The 21,444-nt window shown below is 36.9% G+C and overlaps 3 protein-coding genes across 3 annotated transcripts; 2 read left to right on the top strand and 1 right to left on the bottom strand.

Moving 5' to 3' along the window:
* Positions 1-816: 816 nt before the first annotated feature.
* On the top strand, positions 817-8,269 carry LOC104226155 (uncharacterized). Its single transcript, XM_009778054.2, has 12 exons — positions 817-1,371; positions 1,873-1,958; positions 2,073-2,152; positions 2,607-2,662; positions 2,982-3,030; positions 3,285-3,431; positions 3,944-4,039; positions 5,186-5,299; positions 5,502-5,629; positions 5,986-6,218; positions 6,762-7,568; positions 7,665-8,269. Exons 1-12 carry the CDS (start codon positions 950-952, stop codon positions 7,712-7,714), a joined length of 2,268 nt encoding a protein of 755 aa, XP_009776356.1. The 5' UTR covers positions 817-949; the 3' UTR covers positions 7,715-8,269.
* A 3,636-nt stretch (positions 8,270-11,905) lies between these two features.
* On the top strand, positions 11,906-15,568 carry LOC104225152 (F-box/kelch-repeat protein At3g23880-like). Its single transcript, XM_009776924.2, has 3 exons — positions 11,906-11,987; positions 13,330-14,339; positions 15,316-15,568. The coding sequence occupies exons 1-2, from the start codon at positions 11,906-11,908 to the stop codon at positions 14,292-14,294; spliced, it is 1,047 nt and encodes a 348-aa protein (XP_009775226.2). The 3' UTR covers positions 14,295-14,339; positions 15,316-15,568.
* A 699-nt stretch (positions 15,569-16,267) lies between these two features.
* Positions 16,268-17,906, bottom strand: LOC104225150 (protein GAST1-like). The gene is made up of 4 exons (XM_009776922.2): positions 17,571-17,906; positions 17,339-17,398; positions 17,206-17,239; positions 16,268-16,838 (listed from the first exon to the last, which is right to left on the bottom strand). Exons 1-4 carry the CDS (start codon positions 17,631-17,633, stop codon positions 16,657-16,659), a joined length of 339 nt encoding a protein of 112 aa, XP_009775224.1. The 5' UTR covers positions 17,634-17,906; the 3' UTR covers positions 16,268-16,656.
* Positions 17,907-21,444: the final 3,538 nt, after the last annotated feature.

Genomic DNA, 21,444 nt, shown 5'->3' with positions numbered 1-21,444 from the left:
TGCTCATTTCAATTTTTATAATATAAAATTATAATATTTTGTTATTTAGAACAAGAGTTGTCAAAATTTATTATTGGTATGACTCAAACACCACGATTATTAAAAATAATAATTTTATAATATAAAGAAGATATTATTATATGTCTATGATTTATACAAGGGTATACAATTTGTTACAAAATTTCAAATACTCATGGTGGATTGTGCCTTTTATTATCATAGTAAATAAAAATAATAAAATAATAATTGAAAAATGAAAAGACAAAATATAGAGCCCGTTTGGATGAACTTGTTTTAAGTGACTTTTAAGTCAAAATAGCTTTAAGCTGTAAGTTAGGAATTTTAACTTTTTGCTTTTGACTTGTTTTTGTTATTTTAACTTAAAAATAAATGCTTAAAAGCATTTTTTTACTTTATCCAAACACTACAAAATACCTTAAAAATTATTTTAGCTTAAAAGCACTTAAAACAAGCCAATTCAAACGGGCTCATAATGTCACTGCTTATTAACATTTGAATAATAGTCCCGAAGGGACGACCCAGTTGGGTTTGGAGGGAGTTGTCCACACGGGCAACGCGGGTTTGATCCCCCCCTTAATGCCCTCTGGGTCTGAGCCTGTTGCACGGTGCTTGCTTAGTGCGGTTTACATCCCTGTGTGGTTTGCAAGGCTATTAACACAGCGGAGGTTTACCCAGTACGCACAGCCGAGGCTGTAGCGGCCGTGGGTTTTCTGGGGTCCAAAAAAAAAACATTTGAATAATATGAATTTGAACTATTTATAGACGTGTCCTGTCTCCTGTAATCCTGTACAAAACAGTTTAAGGATCCGACTTCTCTTTTTGGGTCGCTCCGCTTTGATCCCAGACCCGCAGCTTCAAGATTTGCCTAAGCCCCGCTACAGCTGATCTTCGTTCCCCTTGGCCGCTCCCCGCTCTCTCCCGCCTTAGAATGACGACTGACATGGACCCTCCGCCGTCTCGGAACCCTAACACCGCTACCGCCACCGCTATGGAAACTCCTGGTTCAAACCAAGACGTTGTTTCGACTTCAAGCTCAACTCAGACTTCAATGAAACCTCCACCTCCGAAATTTCTAAGCAATTCAGACCCAAATTCGTCGCAAGAGAAGTCCCAATCGGACACCCCTGTTATTCCTCAAAGCTCTACAGAACCTTCTGGAAGTGGCGATGACTCCAGCTCGAGCTCTGTTTCCTCCCAAAGTAGTAAAAACATCAAGGAAGACCAGAAGCAAGAGCAACGATCCGGTGCTGCTGCAGTTCCCTACACCATTCCCACGTGGAGTGGGCGTCCCTGTCATCAGTTTTACCTGGAAGTGCTTAAAGATGGCTCCATCATTGATCAATATGACGTGTAAGTTTCCGCAAACTTCAATGCAATTGATTTTTGGCTCATCATAAGCTTTTTTCTTCTCTTATGCTTTTTCTTTAAGTCCATTCTTGTTACGTTATCAAATTGATTGGTGGACAGAGTTTTCCGGTACCTGGGGGGGGGGGAGGTAGCAGGTACCACGTTATTCCCAAAAAAAATAAAATCTAGGAATAAATTGAATCTTTTGCTAGATACTTATTTAGAAAAACTGAATCTCTTGCCAGAAACTACTTGAAGTGGTTATGGAGTTTCTAATCAAGTGCTATTTTATTTTTGTTAGTTGCTTATAATAAAACTATTAAATTTAATAGTTAGAACATTCTGTACGTATTTCTGCAGCTCTCTTACTATTCGTGCCTCTCTTACGGAAAGGATGGTTCATTTGCGTTGTCTGTGAAATTCTGTTAGGCTTCACTATTTTTATTAGTTGCTAGGCTTTTATTTTCTTTAAGGGTATTGTATCACCTTTTACTGTTATTACAGGCACAAGAAGGGGGCTTACATGTTTGGTCGTGTTGATCTTTGCGACTTTGTCCTTGAACACCCGACCATCTCTCGCTTCCATGCTGGTATTCATTCTTCACTTCTACCACTGCTATATAAACGACTCTGTTTGCAGTTTTTGTAACTTTGTTTTTAAGATCTATCATTAGCATTCATCCTGTAACACATTCTCTTTGCAGTTTTGCAGTTCAAGGGAAGTGGCAATGCTTATCTTTATGACCTTGGCAGTACACATGGGACATTCATTAACAAAAATCAGGTACTTTAGCGTATCTTTGTATACCTTTATATTATTCCATTTAACTCGCAATATATTACAGCTAAGGAGGTTCAGATGAATAAAGAATCTTTTATAAGAAAAAAATTCAATTAAATAATTGGATGCATTCAGCTTATGCTTCAGGGATTCATTTGGTTCTATGTGCGGCTCTAGTTTTTAATCAATTGAAGCACTTCTCAAACTCCTTTTTAATCCACTACTAGTGCCGTGTAATAAAAACAGAAAGCGAGGAGAAATTTGTGTGCTGACTTGGTGCTTCAGTGGAAAATGAAATTGCCCATAATTGATATCTATTCAATTATTATTTGTTCAGCAATTAAATGTTACGGCCAAGATTCTTATTTCCACTTCCATTGTTTATTATGGAGTGATTTCATCTTTTTGAATCAGTAAAGAACATATTCTAATGGCTTGCCCGTTTGCATATTACTAGGTGGAGAAGAGAATTTATATGGAGCTGCATGTTGGTGACGTCCTTCGATTTGGACTGTAAGTCATGACTCCGACTTGTTTACTCCCCTGAAAAGCAAAATGGCATCCTCGTTGAATCCAACAAAAAGAATCTTGTCGAATCCTTGTGCAATATTCGCTTAGAACGTAGATCTTTTCTTCTTTTATTATTAAAATCAGTATTCAGTAGAATTTTCTGCTCTTCTCCTAGTATTGGGTTTTTTATGTTTTCCATATAGTCAAGGTTACTTTTAAAGGTCTTTGCTTTGTTTTAACTTCTTAATTGGAAGAAAGAGTTTTCTTACTAGTGGTGTTATAATGTTTTGGCATCATTCTGATGTTCTTCACTTTTTTACAGCTCGTCACGGTTATATATATTCCAAGGACCAACTGACCTGATGCCACCGGTATGACAGTTCTGCTACTGCATCTCCTTTCTCGTGCTTTATTTTCTCTTTATTTCTTTAAGCATTTTATACTATTACTCCTGCTTGTCTTGCTTGTGCAATGTAGTCTTTCTTGTCAAGAACTTCTATGGGAATTGATCAATGAAACAAATGATATGTACTTAACAAATCAAGGTCAAAAATTAAAGAAAAAGAGCACTTCCATAAGAATTAACGACCTGTTCCAAAAGCATTACTTCGTTTTTGTATTGAAGGAAGCTGACCTGAAGAGGATAAAACAATCTAAGATCCGGGAAGACGTGCAAGACATGGAAGCATCACTTCTCCGTGCAAAACTGGAAGCATCTCGTGCAGACGGGATCTCATGGGGAATGGGTGAAGATGCTATTGAGGAGAACGAGGTCAGTTTGTTTGTTTCATTTTCCTTTAGGGTATTTGGGGAATGGTAGATTACTTTTTAGATAACAGTTATGAGTGGTTTTGCTCTTGGCCTTATTACGGATAGATTTCTTGGAGATGTTGACCGCATATACACATAACGATGTTCTCTCTTTGACTTCTCTCTTTTTTCTGAGATTTTCCTCTCTAGGTGGGGTTGGACAAGTGCAGAGCCCAATTCCTAAACAGTCATTCTTTTTTCTTATAAAAAATTGATCACGTATCAAAAATATTCAGCAACACCTTTGACAATGTAAAGATACATAGTCAACTCATTGATAAGTAATACTCTCAAGGAATGGGAGTCACTGGGTTGTGCAATTAGCTGACTGCTTTGGTTGCTTTCACCTGTTATAGATGAAATATACTCTTCGTCCGGGCGTTGGTCCCTTGCACACTGCACAGTTTTCCTGCTATTATTCATTTTTTGAATTCTTATAGCATGCGTGCTAATCAAAATTGATTTTGATGCTAGGATGAAGTTGACGAAATAACTTGGCAAACTTACAAGGGACAACTTACAGAGAAGCAGGAAAAAACACGTGAAAAAGTTGTGAAAAGACTTGAGAAGGTAGCAATTTACTTAAGTTCTCTATGTTACTATTTCTTTCATGTACTAGTGCATTTATATTAGCTATTGTAGATCGAGGGAGCTATATTCATAATAGAGGTTGACTGGCAGTATCATCTGGTCTTAATAGTCTGCTTAATCAGTTTTTCCTTTTATCAGTAAAAGTAATTTTGTTCAGCAAAACTGCACTATGAAGGCTGTTTGCTGTCTCTTTGTGTCTGTTCATATTCAAATAATGGTTATTACACCCCCACCCCCACCCCCAAAAAAAATAAATTCCACCCCACTCCAAAAGAAAAAAAAAGTAAAGAGCAAAAGTCAGGCAGATCACTTGTTTTCCCCTTCTTTCCTTTGTATTATTTTTGTACTGGTATTCTTTCAAACAGATAATGCTGAGGAGTTTGTATGACTATTTCCTGCCAGGATCTTAATAATTAGCCTAGAGAAGCTGAGAGTTTCTTCGTTCCAGGTATAACAATCATGACCAGGCGTGGAGTGTAGAAAAGAGACCACATTCTTAGCTAGAGGAGAATATGTGAAATAGTAGAGAGCATCTCTTGGAGTTGCTTTTATCTCTTGGCAGTTTCAAGCTGGCATTGACTGAATGCAACAAATTAGCTGAATGTTTTTGGTTGGAAACTTAGTTAGTACTAGATAATAGCATCCAAGGGTGTGACCTAGAGGTAAATGAAGTAGGTGCAAACCTCGGAAACATTCAAATCCCAACAAAGACAAAAACACTAGGTGATTTTTTCCCCATATGCTTAACCTTAGTGGATAGAGTTAACGAATACTTGTGCCAGTGGGAGGTAGCAGGTACTTGGAGTAATAATTGAGGTGACCAAAAGCTTACCCAGAAACCATCGTTCTTAAAAATAAAAGGTACTAAAAAGATATTGAAGTATGGGTTGAAAAGTTAGTTTAATGAGAACATGACAACAACCTTCATATTTGATTAGCTAAATGTATTTGAATTCTTGAAATTTGTGTAAGTTGTATAAAATAATGTTATTAGTGGAATGATGTCAACTACTTCTGGTCATAGTCATATAAAATGGGACGGATGGAGCGCATAATAAGGACCTCTTCAGGAAAGTAATTCTTTGCAATTTTATGCTCTTCTTATTGTAACTCCTTTGGTTTTAGATTGCTCATATGAAAAAAGAGATAGATGCCATTCGGGCTAAGGATATTGCTCAAGGTGGATTGACACAGGGACAACAAACTCAAATTGCTCGTAATGAACAGAGGATATCACAGGTTGATAGATCCTTTCTCATTTTCTCTTTCTTTGTCTTTAGTACTCCTATTTTTTTATTCTCTTTGGCGATGCATATCACATGTTCATTTAACCCCTTTTTACTAAGGACTAATACTACAATACACAGAATGTTTTTGACTTAGCAATTTCTTAAGGTAGCCAAGCCACTTTCTTTAATCCATGTGCTTAAAATTCTTTCAGCTAATGGAAGAGCTTGAAAACTTGGAAGAGACTTTAAATGAGAGCATACGTGAAAGTCTCGGTGCACGTACTGGAATGACATCCCGTGGAAAGAAAAAAGCGCCTGAAGAAGAAGAAGAGATTTCGAGGTACATAATTTGCAGATCTTCAATTGTTTTGACAAACTTCATTGTGTGGTAATGCTTTATGTAGTACGTGTTGCGTGAAATGATCATTGTAAACTTGGATTTAGTACCACTCTTGGGATTGTCATGATTTTGTTTTAGTGAGTAGAGGTAGCGCGTTGACAACACGAGGTTAGTATGTAATTTGCAGATATTCAATAATTTCAACAAACTTCATTGTGTGGTAAATGCTTTCCGCAGTACTTGTTGCTTGAAATGATCTAAGTAAGGTTGGATGTAGTGCTATATTTGGGATTGTCATTATCGAGTAGAGCTAGCTACCGCATTAACACGGTGAACTTGAATTTCTTTACACACAGTGAGGAGGATGAGTTCTATGATCGGACACAGAAGCCTTCGAAGAGAAAAAGTGGTGAAAATCAGGCAATTGAGACAGCTGATTCTCTTCTTGATAAGAAGGACAACATTGTCAGGCAGATGGAAGACACGAGAAGATTGCTTCTAGATGAAAAGGATGGTACAGGTCAGGAATGTGAGGTTGAAGCTGGAGATGAACTAGATGCTTACATGTCTGGGCTTTCCTCGCAGCTAGGTGCGTGTTTCTTTTAGCAAACTCCGAAATTGTCTTGATTTTCTAACATTTATGTCTTATCACATTAGAGGTATTATTTTGGTTTCTTTTTAAGGTTCCTATAAATTTGAGATTTCATTTAAATGTTTCAAAGCTTGTGGAGTATTTGTGGTGTCTTCTATCTTGTCATGCACTAGTCCTTTACTTGTCTCTTCTTTTCATCATGGTAGCATATCTAATGATTGGTACTATTAAGTTCTTGACAAGTTTGTGATTGTTCTACACACACACACTATATGCTTAATTTAGGAATATGATTTAGCATTTAACAAAAAGAAATGTGATTGAATTGCTTTTGTTCATTTGTCAACATGCATATCTGCGGAATGGAGTAGCAGGAACTTCTCCACCAGTAACACTTCCATATTTTTATGTATGTGCATTAAAATAAGCAAGAATCATTTCTCACAACGAAAGGATGGATATCCCATGGTTGTATTCAGGTTCCTCGTTCAAATAGATGTTTATTAGAATTTAACATGGGCTTTTTGTTTCTGATTCCAGCTCATGAAAAGAAGGAAAAGGTTCATAAGGAACTCTCCACTCTCCAATCAGAGTTGGACAGGGTACTCTACTTGCTAAAGATTGCTGATCCTAGTGGTGAGGCTGCTAAAAAGAGGGAGCTGAAAGTACAAGAACCAAAGACGAATTTGACCAAAACCATCACACCAAGTGTCCATCAGCAGCCACCGCCAGAAAAGAACAAAAAAGACAGAGTAGAACCTAAGGATTTAATGGAGAAACAGGGTACCGTTGATGCAAACTGTACATCGAGTCAAGAAACAGAGAAGGAGATTGCCGCTGATATATCTGGTGGTAAAAATGTTGTATACACTGCTAGTAAACCCCAATGGCTTGGTGCTGTAGAGGAAAAGAAAAAACAAGAGGCAATAATTGAAAGCCCGATAGAACTTCAAGAAAATGATCAATTTGTTGACTACAAAGACAGGAATGAAATTTTGGAAAAAGCTGATGTTACACAGTTGACTGCTGACTCTGGAATTGAAAATGCAGCTCCTGGACTGATAATAAGGAAGCGCAAGCAAGTGGAAAAGTCTGATGCCACTGAACTCAAAGATTCTCAACAATCCTCTGGAGCTGATCTGAAAGCGGAAGATGCGGTTGCTCTGCTGTTGAGACATTCTCAAAGATACCATGTTTCTGATGGTGAGGTGGAACATAGTGGACATGACGTATCCCGTGAAAGTCAAATCAGGAACGCTAAGAAGAAGCACAAGAAGGTGCTTGGTCCAGAGAGACCATCATTTCTCAAGAGTGAGACCGACTATGATTCTTGGGTTCCTCCTGAAGGTAAGCCACCTGTCTCTTCATGCCTAACTTAGTTGCTTACTAAAGGATGTTTGAGTTTTTGGCAATATTACTTATACTTGTGACACTTTTTACCAGGGCAATCAGGTGATGGACGAACCTCACTGAATGATCGTCTTGGTTATTGAATGGATGAGATTCCGATGTTCAGACACATGCTGTGGGATGGTGTATCTGATTTACGGCTGCTGCTGGATTACCTAACTGAATATCACCTACTGCTTGATTGGAGATCTTGCATAAATTTCCAGAACAGGAATGTGCCTGAGGGGAAAATAGCACAGGGCTCACATCCGAGAGGCTTTATGCTTGGCTGGAACACCAATCTTGATATTGCGGGCGTTATTTTTCCATGAAAGATGGTTGTTTGAAGAGGAGGAAAAAATAGGAAGAGGGGTAGGGTTTTTGTTTTTGGGGTGGGGGAGGGGAGGGAGGTTGGTGAGCAAGGAGATGCCGGAGAAGGGGATTGTAATCCAGCTCTTGTACCTTCTGTTGAGCACCAAGAACCTAACAGCTTCTTATTTAGAACTGTATATAGAAGATATTGAGTAGCAGAGATTCTTGTGATGCGATGTTCCATGACCACGCATATAAGCGAATGTGTCCCTGATTGAAGTCAAAGTATTTGACCATAGTTAAAACTGAAAATAAAATTTATTCAAGTTTATCTAGTTTAAACAAAACACATGTATTATATGATACCCCATATATCCTATTTTTAATAAATAAACTAAACATCTACTAATAGAGTGTATTCACTAAATAATCTTGTTAGGGGTCGTTTGGTTGGAATACAATTTATACCGGTATAAGTTAAATTGGAATAAATTATGTTGAGATTGTTGTTTATTCATTGTTTGGTATGTTGTATTTTTTTTTGGCAATCCGCTAGGCAAGCGCCTAGGGCTAGTTTTTTTTTTTTTATTATTAATAAATGAAAATAAAAGTACAACAATTAGGAACAGTACAAATAAGGGGGACAATAGCACCGGTATTGTTACCTATATGCCTTGGCTATATAATCACTCCTCTGCGCCTCACATTGCGTTAAGATGGCAGCCTCATGTAGAGGATTCATGGTGTAGCTGCCGGCAATGTCTCACGAGGGCATATAATCTCATAGCCGTGTGGATATTTTTCCAAAGGCATAAGACCAAGGCAACTCAAACCGGGCTAAACCTTACCTTACTAATCCTATTGAGGCAATGAAAAGGCCTCACCTACTAGCACGCATGTAAAAAATAAGAACTGGAGAGTACCAAATATTCAATGATCATCACAGAGTTTATAACATACTCTGTGATGATATTACAAATGAGAATACTAATAAAGTGGTATAATAGAATGAAGTACCAATTTGGTTCATGTCCCTTCTTTTCCAAACATGTAAAATCTTCAATTTGCAGTTCTTTGTTGTGTTCCTCAACCGTGTTCAAAAAGTATTCAAAAATCATCATTTCTTTTTTGAATGGTTGGACCTCGTTGAGATAGTTGGGGCATCCTTCTTTTGTTTGGCAACTCTCATTGGAGCTCGCCTAACATTTAAAAAATCACTGACCTTGTCGTCCCAACTATTTTTCCTTGTATGTGCTTTTTTTATTTTTCCACTATGCATAGGTGATAGGTCACCTTTTCTTGATGCCTCTTCCCGGCATTGATTTAAGATATCATCTTCCTCTCCTTCTTCATATATATCTCTACCTACCAAAATTGGATTTGGCATGTGTTGAGAAACACCTTGAGTCATCAATGTATTTCCAGCTTGTGCATGAACCATATTTGCCGTACTTTGTTGTTGTTTTTGTGATTTGTTCCTGCTCACATTCCCACGACCAGTGCAAGAGACTGTTTGACTTAAAGAAAGTAGAGGAGCAGTACTTACAATTGCATCAAGCAGTTGTCTCTCCTCAACCAAAATAATTGGAGTAGTTGTTGTGAGTTGCTGCTGCCCAGAATTTGGTTTTGTTGTTGTTGTGCGATCACCAGTATGCATACTAGTTGAGGCTTGCAGATCATTTTGTTGCTGCTGCATTTTAAGTGTTGGTGTAATCACAATTTGACTTGTATTAACACCTGGAGTGGCCTGCTTGGCACATGTTTCCGCAGCGCTAACCAACCTTGCAGCTGCTGCATCAGGCATAGCAGCAGTAGGAGAGTTTCTGGGGATGAAAATAGGAGCATGAATGTTCAATTTGGTCGTGGGACTTGATGTTGTTGCCTCATGAGGCTTTGGCATTACTGGAGGATCGATCTCCTCACCTGCACTCTCCTGATCAACCTCCTGCTCACCTTCTTCAGATGAATAGCCAGCAAACCCATCACCCCAATCATCTTCATCATCCTTCTCTCGTTGTTCACGCCACAACTTAGAATTGATAGCCATTTCCTTCACCTTTTGTTGGATAACCTCATTGTTGTTCCCAGTTGACAGGACAAGCTGCCCAGATTCACCTTTGAACTCCCCAAAAGACTCTACTGACTGAGAAGGGACATCAAACACGGATGTGTTCAAAGTCACCATTGGTTGTTTAACCAAGGTGGTGTTCATTACCATTTCTGCCTGGGCCTGTTTGATAATGTTTTCCACTTGTGAACTGGAAAAAAGAATCGTAGGAGTGTTGGCCCTTGGTACAAGCTCGCCCTTTGACACTTCTGCTACACTGCTATTTATAGCATTTTGTCGCTTCTCAACCTGCATCATTTTTTTTCTATTTGGAGTGCTTTTTTTGCTGGAAACCGTTGTCCAGTTATTCTTACTAATTTGCTGCCCAGCTTCCTTTGTATCTTTTTCAGCATCAGTAGGTGTTGAAACAATTTCAGCTGGAACTAAAACAGCAGTAGATACATCTACAGGAGTTGTACCTGCTGCTGCTGATTTCTCAACTGGTTCAACCAGTGCAACAACATGATCAACAGTTGTTTTCAATGCAGTAGTAGACTTCGAATGTGCACCTACACCACTATGTCCTGCCCCTGCTACACCTGCAGCTGAATTTTCCATATTCACAGCCTTACAGACTGTAGCATCAGCACACTCCAAGGCCTCAGTACTTACATGTTCCTGGCCCTCCTCATTCACAATAATAGCTTTGTATCCTGCTGCATTATCAATTTGTTCACCTATACCATTAATAGGTCGATCACCTCCCGCTACTGTCCCTATACTACTGCCATTCCCTCGATTCCTAGCTAAGGCACGATCGACAGGAATAATAGCGACACTCTTTGAGATCCCAGAATTGCTGAGAATTTGTGCACCATCAGGGATATTAACATCAGTTTTTTTTACTTGCACAGCACCTCTAACCCCTGTTGCATCTACTCTTTTACTCAAATCATCACACACTTGCTGCCTAGCATTCTTATCATTTTCTGATCCTTCTATAAGTTGTTTCCCAGCTCTCTTAGCATTCAAAAAATCTCTTGCATCACCCTGCAATTTTTCAACTATTTGATGCTCATTCTCATCACAAACACGAGCTGCTTGAACTGCCTTTCCTTTTAAGCGCCGACATTGATTTTCTTCGTGTCCTTGATGCTTACAATGGCCACAATACAAAGGCAAATTATCATAGATAATTTCCTGGTAATCCTCAACAATCTTACCAGTTTTAACATCAAGATATTGAAGCCTAATCTTTTCAGGAAGTTTGTCAAGTAAATCAATGATAACCTTGACTCTTGTTGTGCTAGGACGAGATCTAACTTGTGTTGCCTTATCAATTGCGATTGGTTTTCCAATAGCAGCCGCAATGGACAATAAAGGCTTACGAGCAAACAGTTCAGGCGACAAATTCGGCAAAGAAATCCAAATAGCCACCTTCGAAGTTTCCTGGTTTGGATTATATCCAACACTCCATGGGAAAACTCTATATTGATGCTCCCTTCCATTATGTTGAAAATAGTTTACAGCTCTTGCCAAACAAGCAACATAATCTTCATGTTGATCACAACGAATTAAAATTTGTCGTGGAGCCAAAGAACCGAACAAGCAATTACCTTTGATACCAAAGATTTTCGGCATAATACTCCTTAAAATCTGTAAATTTGGTGCGTCACTGGACAGTTTTATCATCACTGCTTGATGTAATCCTTCCTCCTTTGCAAATTCTTCACGTTCATCCATGGAAAATTGAATGGTAGGAACCCCATGAACAATTTCAAAAGGTTTCAAACTCGTTTTTGTGAGAGATGTGGCAGATTGCTTTTGATTCAAACTTGCTGCATATGTAACAAAGTTGTTGATGTTTGGAGTAACTTCATTTGAGTTTGGATTCTGCTCTCCCACAACCAAAGGCTGGGGAGAGACGTTGGCTGCCATGGAAAGGCTCTATTACGCAAAAGTTTCAACACTACATCGCACAGAAAAGAAGAAGCTGCCCAGATACACTGTTTGCTACAGTAATGGACGAACCAATTTGTAGATCTGTAACAATTGGCTATGGATTTGAGGGTGAAACCAATTGGGGATTGTGCGCAAAGAGAAAATGAATCTTTTGATATCAAGTTTGCGAAAATCCACTGCTGGATTCCGAAGTTATGACCGATGAATAGTAACGGATTTACTATTCACCCTTCTTCCTAGAGAGAAGGAAGGGAAAATTTTCTGATGGTATGTTGTATTAAGAATGACAATTGCATAATTTTTAAGAAGAAGGTATAAGTTATACTAGTGCTAATTACCCCACCTTCTATAAAGTAGTATAAGTTATCCCAGTGTTAAAATTAATACCGGGATAACTTATACCTGGTTTACTAACCAAACAGAGTATTAAGGTGGTATTAAATTTTTATACTACCCTTATACCTTCTTATACCTCATACCAAACGACCCCTTATTGTTCAATCTTTGTAGTATAATCCTCGTATTATAATTGTAGTATAATTTTTTTGTGTGCTCACAAATCATAGGACCTTTTAGGGGCTGATTGCTTACCGAGATTGGAACACTAATCTCAATATAAAATTTGGTACTCTCTCCGACGAGCTAGTTTGATTTGACACAAATTTTAAGAAATTTTTTATTTTGAAACTTTTGGTCTTAAAAGTTTAAGGGGTAAAAGCTTTGTGGGGCTATGACATTTGTGTTGTTATAAAAACATCTTATTAAGGATAAAATAGGTAAAATAAATAGTTTAAAGTTGAATTATTTCAAATTTAAAAATGTGTCATTTATATTGGAATAGACTTAAAATAAATGAGTACCAGTACCTCATCTAATTTGAAATAAAGGGAGTCAGCTAATATTAGTATAAATTTTATACTAATATCATGATTTAATTTTATCAAAAGGTTAAAGTACGTTTTAAACGGCAGCCTTAAAAAACAACCAAGGGAAAGAGTAAAACTGTGGAGGAGGAAAAGCATGAAAACATGGGGTTTTCACAACAACTAGGTAAACCATTAAACCCTAGTCTTTCCAACAACTTGGGTTCTCCATAAGCAAAAAAACAACTCCAAGATTTCCAGTTTCAGCAAACCAAATGGAATCACAAAGAGATGAGGCCGTCCCTCGACACCCAAAACAGAGCAAACCCCAAAACCCAGCTCATGTTCCATCCATTTCAAGAAAAGATTCAATCTTTTCTATGCCTAACCTTCCTGCAGAACTCATCACAGAAATCTTGTTAAGCTTCCTGTCAATTCCCTCTTGCGATTTAGTTGTGTTTCAAAATCATGGCTTGCAATAATCTCTAGCGCTGAATTTGTGAAAACCCATCTCTTATTATCCGCTAGTAATAAGTACTACACCCACCATGGAGTTATTTTGAGGTATCTAATGATAACAGCGACGTTAAGGACTGTTCTCTTAGCTCTTTACTTCACAATTCTGTTACTGAGGCATTTGACTTGGATTATCCTGGTAAAAATCCCAATCATTTTCCTCGGATTGTGGGTTCTATTAATGGTTTGATTTGTCTCGTCATTAATTCGTTTGACGGTTTACCTGACTTGTTTCTATGGAATCCATCAGTTAGAAAGTACAAGAAATTGCGTAATTATAGACTTAATTTAAGCCGCCGTTACCATGAGGATGAATGTGTTGATTTTAATTTTGGTTTTGCTTATGATGAGTTCCAAAATGATTACAAGGTAGTGGGTGTTTTCCCTATTTACAGATGTATACATTTATGTCGTATTGAAGTTAAAATATATAGTCTAAAGAGTAATTCTTGGAGAAGTATTGATCATTTTAAAGGTAGGTTGTTGTTGGATGATCATTCGGGTAAGCTTGTGAATGGGAAGCTTTATTGGCTTGACAAGGGATGGAACATTGTTTCTATTGATTTGGCTTGTGAGAAATGGGCAGAGGTAGAGCAGCCCTGCTCTTGTAAAAAATGTGGTTTTTTGAGTTTAGGTGTGTTCAGGAGTGATCTTTCTGCGTTTTGTAATGAAGCATGGACTCATGTAGATGTATGGGTTATGAAGGAGTATGGGGTAAAAGAATCTTGGGTAAAGATATTTACCATCAAGTCTCCTGTTGATTCTACGGCAAATATATTTTATCCACCGATTTTAATGTCAAATGAAGGTGAAATTTTGATTCAGTTTGTATCACGTTTCACAAAGTACAATTCAAAGGATGAGTCGATCAAATATCTGGATGTTACCAACTTTGCTCCATCTCTTGAAGCACAAATCTATGTTAAGAGCCTAGTTTGTCCCTTCATACGGAAGGGACCTCGAACGCAACAACAGTGGAGCTGAAATAACTCAGATGAAGAAAATCATGTGACTAATAACATGTAAGAGGTACACTCGCATTTTTCTTAAGTGCTGTTAAAGTCTAGTTCACTTGTGGGATTAGACTGAGTTTATTGTTGTTAAATTCTAGTTCCATATTGCTTGGGGATCTTCTTAGTCATTTTCCTTTTTTGCACTATTCTCAAGAAATGATGATCTTTTGCAAAAGCAGTCATTTTGTTTATTGTATTTTACCTGGTGTCTTGAATTTCAAGCTCAATGATGGACTTTGTTTCTCTTCTTGAGCTGTGCTTTAAGGAGGATGTTGTACCTATAGATAGAGTAAGAATACAGCACCAGAGACATGGAAATTGTGGCAGGTGAATGCACCAATTACGCCTAGGTTGTAGCCCATGTTTTTTTTCTTCTTATATAAGGTCCCATAGGGTTATTTTTTGATCCAGAGGATTTCTCTTACTATTCTTCTTTAGGTGAAAGTTTGATAGGGCAAAAGGAGGAACCATCAAATCATTTCTGATTATATACTTTTAACCTTCTTAATTAATACTATTTTGTGGCATTTCCAGAAGGCATTCTTCCTCCTTTGTCTTTAACGCGAGCAGATGTTTCAACTGAGCTTTGTATGGTTCAACTTTGTAAAATTCAATAAGGTATAGTATGAAGCACTCGAGCATGTAAAATAAATGGATGCTGCTTATAAATTATCACTACATCAGCATGCCTTCAGAAATGAAAGAAGCTAAGATGAGACAATGATTCACCAAAGCATCAGTCAACATTACAACAAAGACAACTAGTTACTACAGGAGTGTACTAGTATCACTAAATACTCCATCATGAATAAGAAAAATCTCACTGAAAAAAGCCTAAATGGACAAAATTCAGTTCTCTGTTTCAATACGACTTCAGTATATATATATGCCTTTTCTTTAGGTGCTGCAATGGCCGGAACAATGCTTAGCTTAGTTTCTTACTAATGGATGTTGTAGCTTTTCGGCAATTTTAATTGTGACACTTTTACCAGGGCAATCAGGTGAAGGATGCACGTCATTGAATGATCATCTTGGTTAATGAATGGATGAGATTCCGATGTTTGACACATGCTGTGGGCTGGTGTAGTTCGACTTACTCTCTGCTGATGGATCACCTAATTAAATAGCATTTTGCAGCTAATTACTTAGAATGTCTAGAAAGGCTCAGCGATACAATAGGATCCTACAGAAGTTCTTGTGTAATTAGCTGTTTGTTGGAGGCCTACTACTTGCACTAACCTACCCGTCTAGGGGATGGTAGTGTAATTTAGGTGCTCTTTAGGTGTATTGGTATTTTGTTGTTAATGGTAATATTTACATTTGTTACCAAAAAAAAAAAAAGTTCCAATGAGAATGCTGGAGAAGAGGATTGTAATCCATCTCTTCTACCTTCTGTTAAGTACCAAGAACCTAACAACTTCGTATTTATAACTCTATATAAAGATGTTGGGTAGTAGATATGCTTGTGATGCAATGCTCTGTGAGACTGTGACTATTTTATAAGGCATATAAGCTTATTTTCGTCCTTGATTGAAGTCAAAGTATTTAACCATGGTAATTCCTGATTCAGGTATTGTTATTTCTTGTATAATAACATGCATTACTATTCATTTCATATAGACAATACATGAATTATTATTCATGTATAACTAAACTGTGAAACAGACGACTGCTTATCAGTTCCATTTCAATGGACGTCCTTGAGATTGTAAAGAGGCACTAAATTGTTTCTCCATGTGCTTTGGTTCCTTATTATCTCTTTCCTCGTTTTCTTCATTTATTTCATTTGTTACACATTTAGGCGAAAAGTTCACGCTCAAATTCAATTGTGCCAGATTCTTTTGTGGTATGTCAGTCTCTATCTGTCACTCCCCATTCATTTTATTATTGTAACATTATTCTTGATAATTGCCAGTTGCTTTAATGTAGAGCATCATTCACATATTGGTAAGGAACACCAAATAGAATGTGGATTACATATCTTAAAATACAAGTTCTTAAGAAATTGCATCAAATAGCATAAGAACTACTACTACATATAAACATAGCTCGTCAATAGGCTGCATACAAGCATGGAGTATGACGAGAATACAGATTTCTAGTAGCAATTGCTAGCGCATAATTACTGTCATTGCATTATAACTAATCTTCCTGGCTTTGCCAAAAAGTGGTTATATTGGAGCTTAATTTGACCATTTGCTAGCTAACACAGACTACTTGAACCAAGTGCTAGTTAATAGACTTGACAGATAGATGAAAACTGACAGAAGTTGGGTGTCTGTCACACAATATATAGATGGATTATATAGATAGTAGTGGAAGGAAGGGTAAAATCAGGGACACTTGGGGCCACCTTCCTTGGTTTTCCAGTTATTGTAGCAAGGGCAGGTTTGTTTGTTGCCATAGGTGCCAGGGGGCACACACAGACACTTAGAACAACATTTCTGGCAGAAAAACATGCAGGGCTTCTTGAATGAAGTCTGTGAGCAGCGATACGTGCATTTCGGTAGACAATCTGTACAATGCAACCAAAAAAGGAAAGAAAGTTAACAACGTAAATTACCCCCCCAAAAAAAAGAACATTAATAATGTAAATTCAAAAAGAAGGTAGAAAGGAGCCCCGCAACTGTAAAAGTTGTCACCGTATGACCAGGAGGTCATGAGTTCACCCATGAATTGCATAATATGTGTGGAACATAATCAATTTGGTCATGTCCCTTCCTGGACCTACATATAGATAGGGAACTTTGTGCACCGAGCTGTTATTTTTTTGTTTTTTCCTTTTTTGTTCTTTTTTTAAAGAAAAAGTTCTGAGTGAATATTAGACATTTTGATTGAAGTAGGATAGTAGCTGCACATATGTCATGTTGAAGTGTCTGTACCTTGAGGATGGAGGCTTCCCTGACTAACGCCATACTGCAAATTAAGCAGACATAATAAATATAGTTAATTAGCTACGGAAATTAGTTAAAAAGTTCATAAATCATAAAGTCCCAAAACAAGATGGATCTTTACCATTTGGTTATTTCTCTGTGTTTGCAGCTTCGGATCAAGCACTAGTTTGGCTCTTGAAACCTGATCACAGCAAATTATTTATTATTATACCATAAAATTGAAAGAACAAAAATGCATGCATGAGCCGCATGGGTTCAAGACTTCATTAAATATATTTTCAACTATATGTATATAATTCGAGTTGAAAATAATAGGTACATTGACAATGGATGCACAAAATATTTGCGCTCACCTGATTTTGGGCCAAAAAAACTACCAAAATAACAAACAAGACAATGCTCAGTTTCCCAGCCATTGCTATAATTTGTCTAAAGTATCTGAAGCAAAAGAGAATAATTTGAAAGAGTTACGAGGAAGATAATTGTGAAGAGCATTGAACGAGTAGACTGCTATTTATAGAGTGGAATTGAACTTCTCTACTAGATTAAGCTCTTTAGCTAGCACTTGCTGTTGTCACACTCCAACAGTAACCCCTCTGCACTTTTCATTTAATTCAATAGTTTTTTCTCATACTCGAGTTCGAAAAGTTTCTCTTTTTCTTTCATTTTAAAATAAATCAAGGCTATTCACACATAACCTGAAAATATATATGTTAAAAGGCATGGGTAAGGTCTGCGTATACTCTATCCTTCCCACCACTTGTGGGATTATACTGAATATGTTGTTGGTGTTAGGTACCATAATTGCCCTTATTATATCAACAATTAAAAGAGGTGGTAAAAGCTCCCACATGTCCTTTTCATATTTTTCTCACCTCATTAAAGGTAAGCTTTTATATGAAGTAGTCATCCCTACAAGGCATGCCATTGAGTGTATTAAGATGAAATAATTTCCCAAAAATAGAAATAGACGCAACATTAAAAAGTGAAAGAGTAATATGAGTAAAACATTTCAACTTAATTATTCTTAGGGTCATTATTGTCTTTTCAATCTTGGAATGCACACGAGCCGTTCTTTCATTTTTTGGGGATAAATAATACGAAAAATTGAAAGCTAAAAAGTTTCTCCAAATAGTGATGCAAAATAAGATGGAAAGGAACAAAAAGATAGAAAACACAATACTTCTACATGAATAATTGGCCAATTCCTTTACCCTTCTCCACTTAATATCAATCTTTTGTCAAGGATAAGGTTCGAACCTGTGATGTGCATCTAACTCGTACATCACATGTTGCGCTCTTACCACTAGATTCTAGCTATATAGAAAATCAATAGACCATTTTAACGTCAACTTCAAACAACCGTTGAAATTGACTCCTTAATATCGGTAAATTCATCTTCAATAGACTCCTCTTTATAATTGAGAAATTCCCAAGCGGCATTGTTCAAAATTTGGTGAATAATTAGCCCATTCTTCTATCCTTCTTTACTTAATATCAGGCTTTTATTAGTGACAAAGTTCAAATTCGTGATGTACGTCTAACTCATACATCATATGTTGCGCTCTTACCACCCAAGCTCGATGGACAATCAATAGACCGTCTTTACGTCAATTTCAAGAAATCGTGATTTTTCTCCTCTCAAGTATCTATGGAGGCTTTGTACCAATTGTCATATATGAGTCCGCGAAGGCAGCGCTAAATAATTTAGGGGAAACAAGTTGGGATGAGGAAGTTTTCCATAATCTCACATCAGCATGTGCAAATGAAAACAACGAAAATGACATGGTTCCCTTCTGCATGTGCTTTCACATGCTCTTTTTAGAGGTACACAACGCCAGCTTTCAATTACTGTTAGTAACTAACATCAACAACAATGAACAGCAACTCCCAAAATATTAATGGACTTCCAACTATAAAAGATCTTCTATATCCAACTAACTAATAAAGTGCCTCACTCACAAGTTATATCTACAATTGTTTTGAGTGGCTACTATTCTTCTCACTTTATGCTCCCCTTTTTTTTTTTTTTTTTATAGGTATTATACTCCAACCATCAAGACAAAAGAGAAAAAGAGTAAGCTACACTTTGATATTATAAGCTTACTCCGCGAAAAAATAAAAAATAGCCAGATTTACAATTGGTAATTAAAAAATAGCTATAATTTCAAAAATATCGAAATTTAGCCACTTTTTTATGTAAAGATAAAAATTTGAACAAAAAAACCCTTAAAAATCCGAAAATATTCTAAGATAATATGTTGGAGTTCGAATTTTTTTCATATGAGCTTCCAGCATAATGTGCAGGAATTTCATAATGTGCTGGAGTTCGAACATAATATGTGGGAAGTTTATATGCAGGGGCTCTATGATCCAACATATTATGCTGGAATTTTCCATGTACTGAAGTTCGTAAAAAGGGAGAAAGTTGACTTTGAGAAAGAAGGTACTTTTTGCCGCTTTATTAGTAAGTAAGCTCTAACATAATATGCTGGAATTTTATAAGCAAAAGCTCCATAATCCCGCATATTGGAACTTTCTGTGTTTCAGCAAAATAGTGGCTATTTTTCAATGACTTTACAAATGCTGGCTATTTTTCAGTTACCAGTACGAAAACTGGCTAGCCCGTGCTATTTTCACGCTTACTCTTCTTCTCTTTTGTCTTGACGGTTGGACTATAACACTTCACAAGCACATCCGGAATATGAACTTGATGGATTTAATATTTAAGATTTTTAGTACGGAACTCACAATTCTTTTAATATTATGTGTTCAGAATCTAATATTTATACACTAAAAATTTATGATTTTTCACAATCATATGTTATATTTTTATTTCGTGTCGAAAATATTGTGTTCGATTGAACTTTGTTGCTCCAAAGATACTTCCGCCACTGTTTAATAGGGCCTTATTAGCAGTCTGTACTTTCCCCGTTCCATTAGCTCAGCCCGTGATTAGGGATGGTAATTGGTGCGATGCGGTGCGGTTGCAGGGGAAACCCGCATAAACTAGCGAAAATTTCAACCCGTCCCGTCCCCCGACGCATAGTATTTTCACCCGCGTCCACCCGCCTGCACATAGACCAGCGAGAGAATTTGCATCTATACCCACTTTTTGGGTCATGTTTTTGGGCTGAAGTAGCAAAGGCAATCACACAAAACTTTAGCATTTTTGTAGACGGGACTGAAGTAGCAAGTGTGCTGAAGTTTTTGTTTTGTAACTGCCGAAAGTTTTTGTTTGTAACTAGCGAAGTTCAGGTCTAGAGCTGAAGTTTTTGTTTGTAACTGGCGAACTTCAGCCTTCTTAGAGTTGAACTTCAGCCCACTACATTGTGAATGCTCCATATATCTTTTCAGCTTGTTGGAAGGTTTGTCTCTTATTTATGTCTTTTTCTTTTTCAGTATACTCTTTTATCAAATATTTCTTGCAAATTTAGTAGAGATTACATGTTTTGAATGACTAAAATTTTCTAATATGTTGTAACATGTGAATTCATTAGGTCGTCAAGCTTCTGCTGCAGGAGAGGACAAGAAAAAAGCTGAAAAGCTTTGAATTTCTTCTAATGGAACTATCGGATTGAGGGCGAATATAACTTTGAGGAGGAGAAGGAGAAGGAGAAAGGGGGCTGAAGTTGTTTAAAAACTGGATACAAGTTAAAACTTTTAAAAAAAATGGGTATAGGTTAAATGGGGGCGACCAAATAGAGCGCCCCGTGCAATTTTTACTAGACCCGCGTCCACCCGCCTGCCCCGCACCGCATAAGTATTTTTTTTCATTTTGTTTACTTATTTCCTTTTTATATTTTGGTTGGAATTTTCAATTTAATCAACCGAAAAATTGAAAATTATTTTTGTTTCTTAAGTTTGAATCTCAATTAAAAAAGAAAACCAGATTATTTCTAGCATTGTGATTTGGAATCAAAAGAATCCAAATGAAGCACTGTATGATGACATAGCGTGTCATCATTGTAAAATTAATGTTACAGTAATACTGTTTCTTAGTTTTTGTGAAAATATTATTTTCAGATTATGAAAATATCGCTAAGTAATATTAACGTATTATCTTTGACGAATTATATCATAAAATTATTATTAATATAATAAACAAATTGTTTATATTTTCTTTTTCCAAAGTGGATTAGCAATTTGTTGAGAAGCAAGTTTTATGGGTCATATGGTGATCACAGGAAACTCAAAATAAGAAAGAAAAATCCTTACACCATCGTA

This window comes from Nicotiana sylvestris, chromosome 2 (assembly GCF_000393655.2).
Source record: "Nicotiana sylvestris chromosome 2, ASM39365v2, whole genome shotgun sequence".
Lineage (NCBI taxonomy): Eukaryota > Viridiplantae > Streptophyta > Magnoliopsida > Solanales > Solanaceae > Nicotiana > Nicotiana sylvestris.
The sequence above is the reverse complement of the archived record's forward strand: the minus strand, read 5'-3'. Positions and strand labels throughout refer to the sequence as shown.

Excerpts from the sequence above, each read along its gene's own strand:
- LOC104225150 (XM_009776922.2), bottom strand. The coding sequence starts at position 17,633 with ATGGCTGGGAAACTGAGCATTGTCTTGTTTGTTATTTTGGTAGTTTTT. Across the intron at positions 17,399-17,570 it reads TTTTTTTGGCCCAAAATCAG|GTTTCAAGAGCCAAACTAGT; the intron begins GTGAGCGCAAAT and ends TGCTGTGATCAG. Across the intron at positions 17,240-17,338 it reads CACAGAGAAATAACCAAATG|TATGGCGTTAGTCAGGGAAG; the intron begins GTAAAGATCCAT and ends CTTAATTTGCAG.
- LOC104225152 (XM_009776924.2), top strand. The coding sequence starts at position 11,906 with ATGGAAAGGCTCTATTACGCAAAAGTTTCAACACTACATCGCACAGAA. Across the intron at positions 11,988-13,329 it reads CAGATACACTGTTTGCTACA|TACTACACCCACCATGGAGT; the intron begins GTAATGGACGAA and ends GCTAGTAATAAG.
- LOC104226155 (XM_009778054.2), top strand. The coding sequence starts at position 950 with ATGACGACTGACATGGACCCTCCGCCGTCTCGGAACCCTAACACCGCT. Across the intron at positions 2,663-2,981 it reads GACGTCCTTCGATTTGGACT|CTCGTCACGGTTATATATAT; the intron begins GTAAGTCATGAC and ends ACTTTTTTACAG. Across the intron at positions 6,219-6,761 it reads TGGGCTTTCCTCGCAGCTAG|CTCATGAAAAGAAGGAAAAG; the intron begins GTGCGTGTTTCT and ends TTCTGATTCCAG.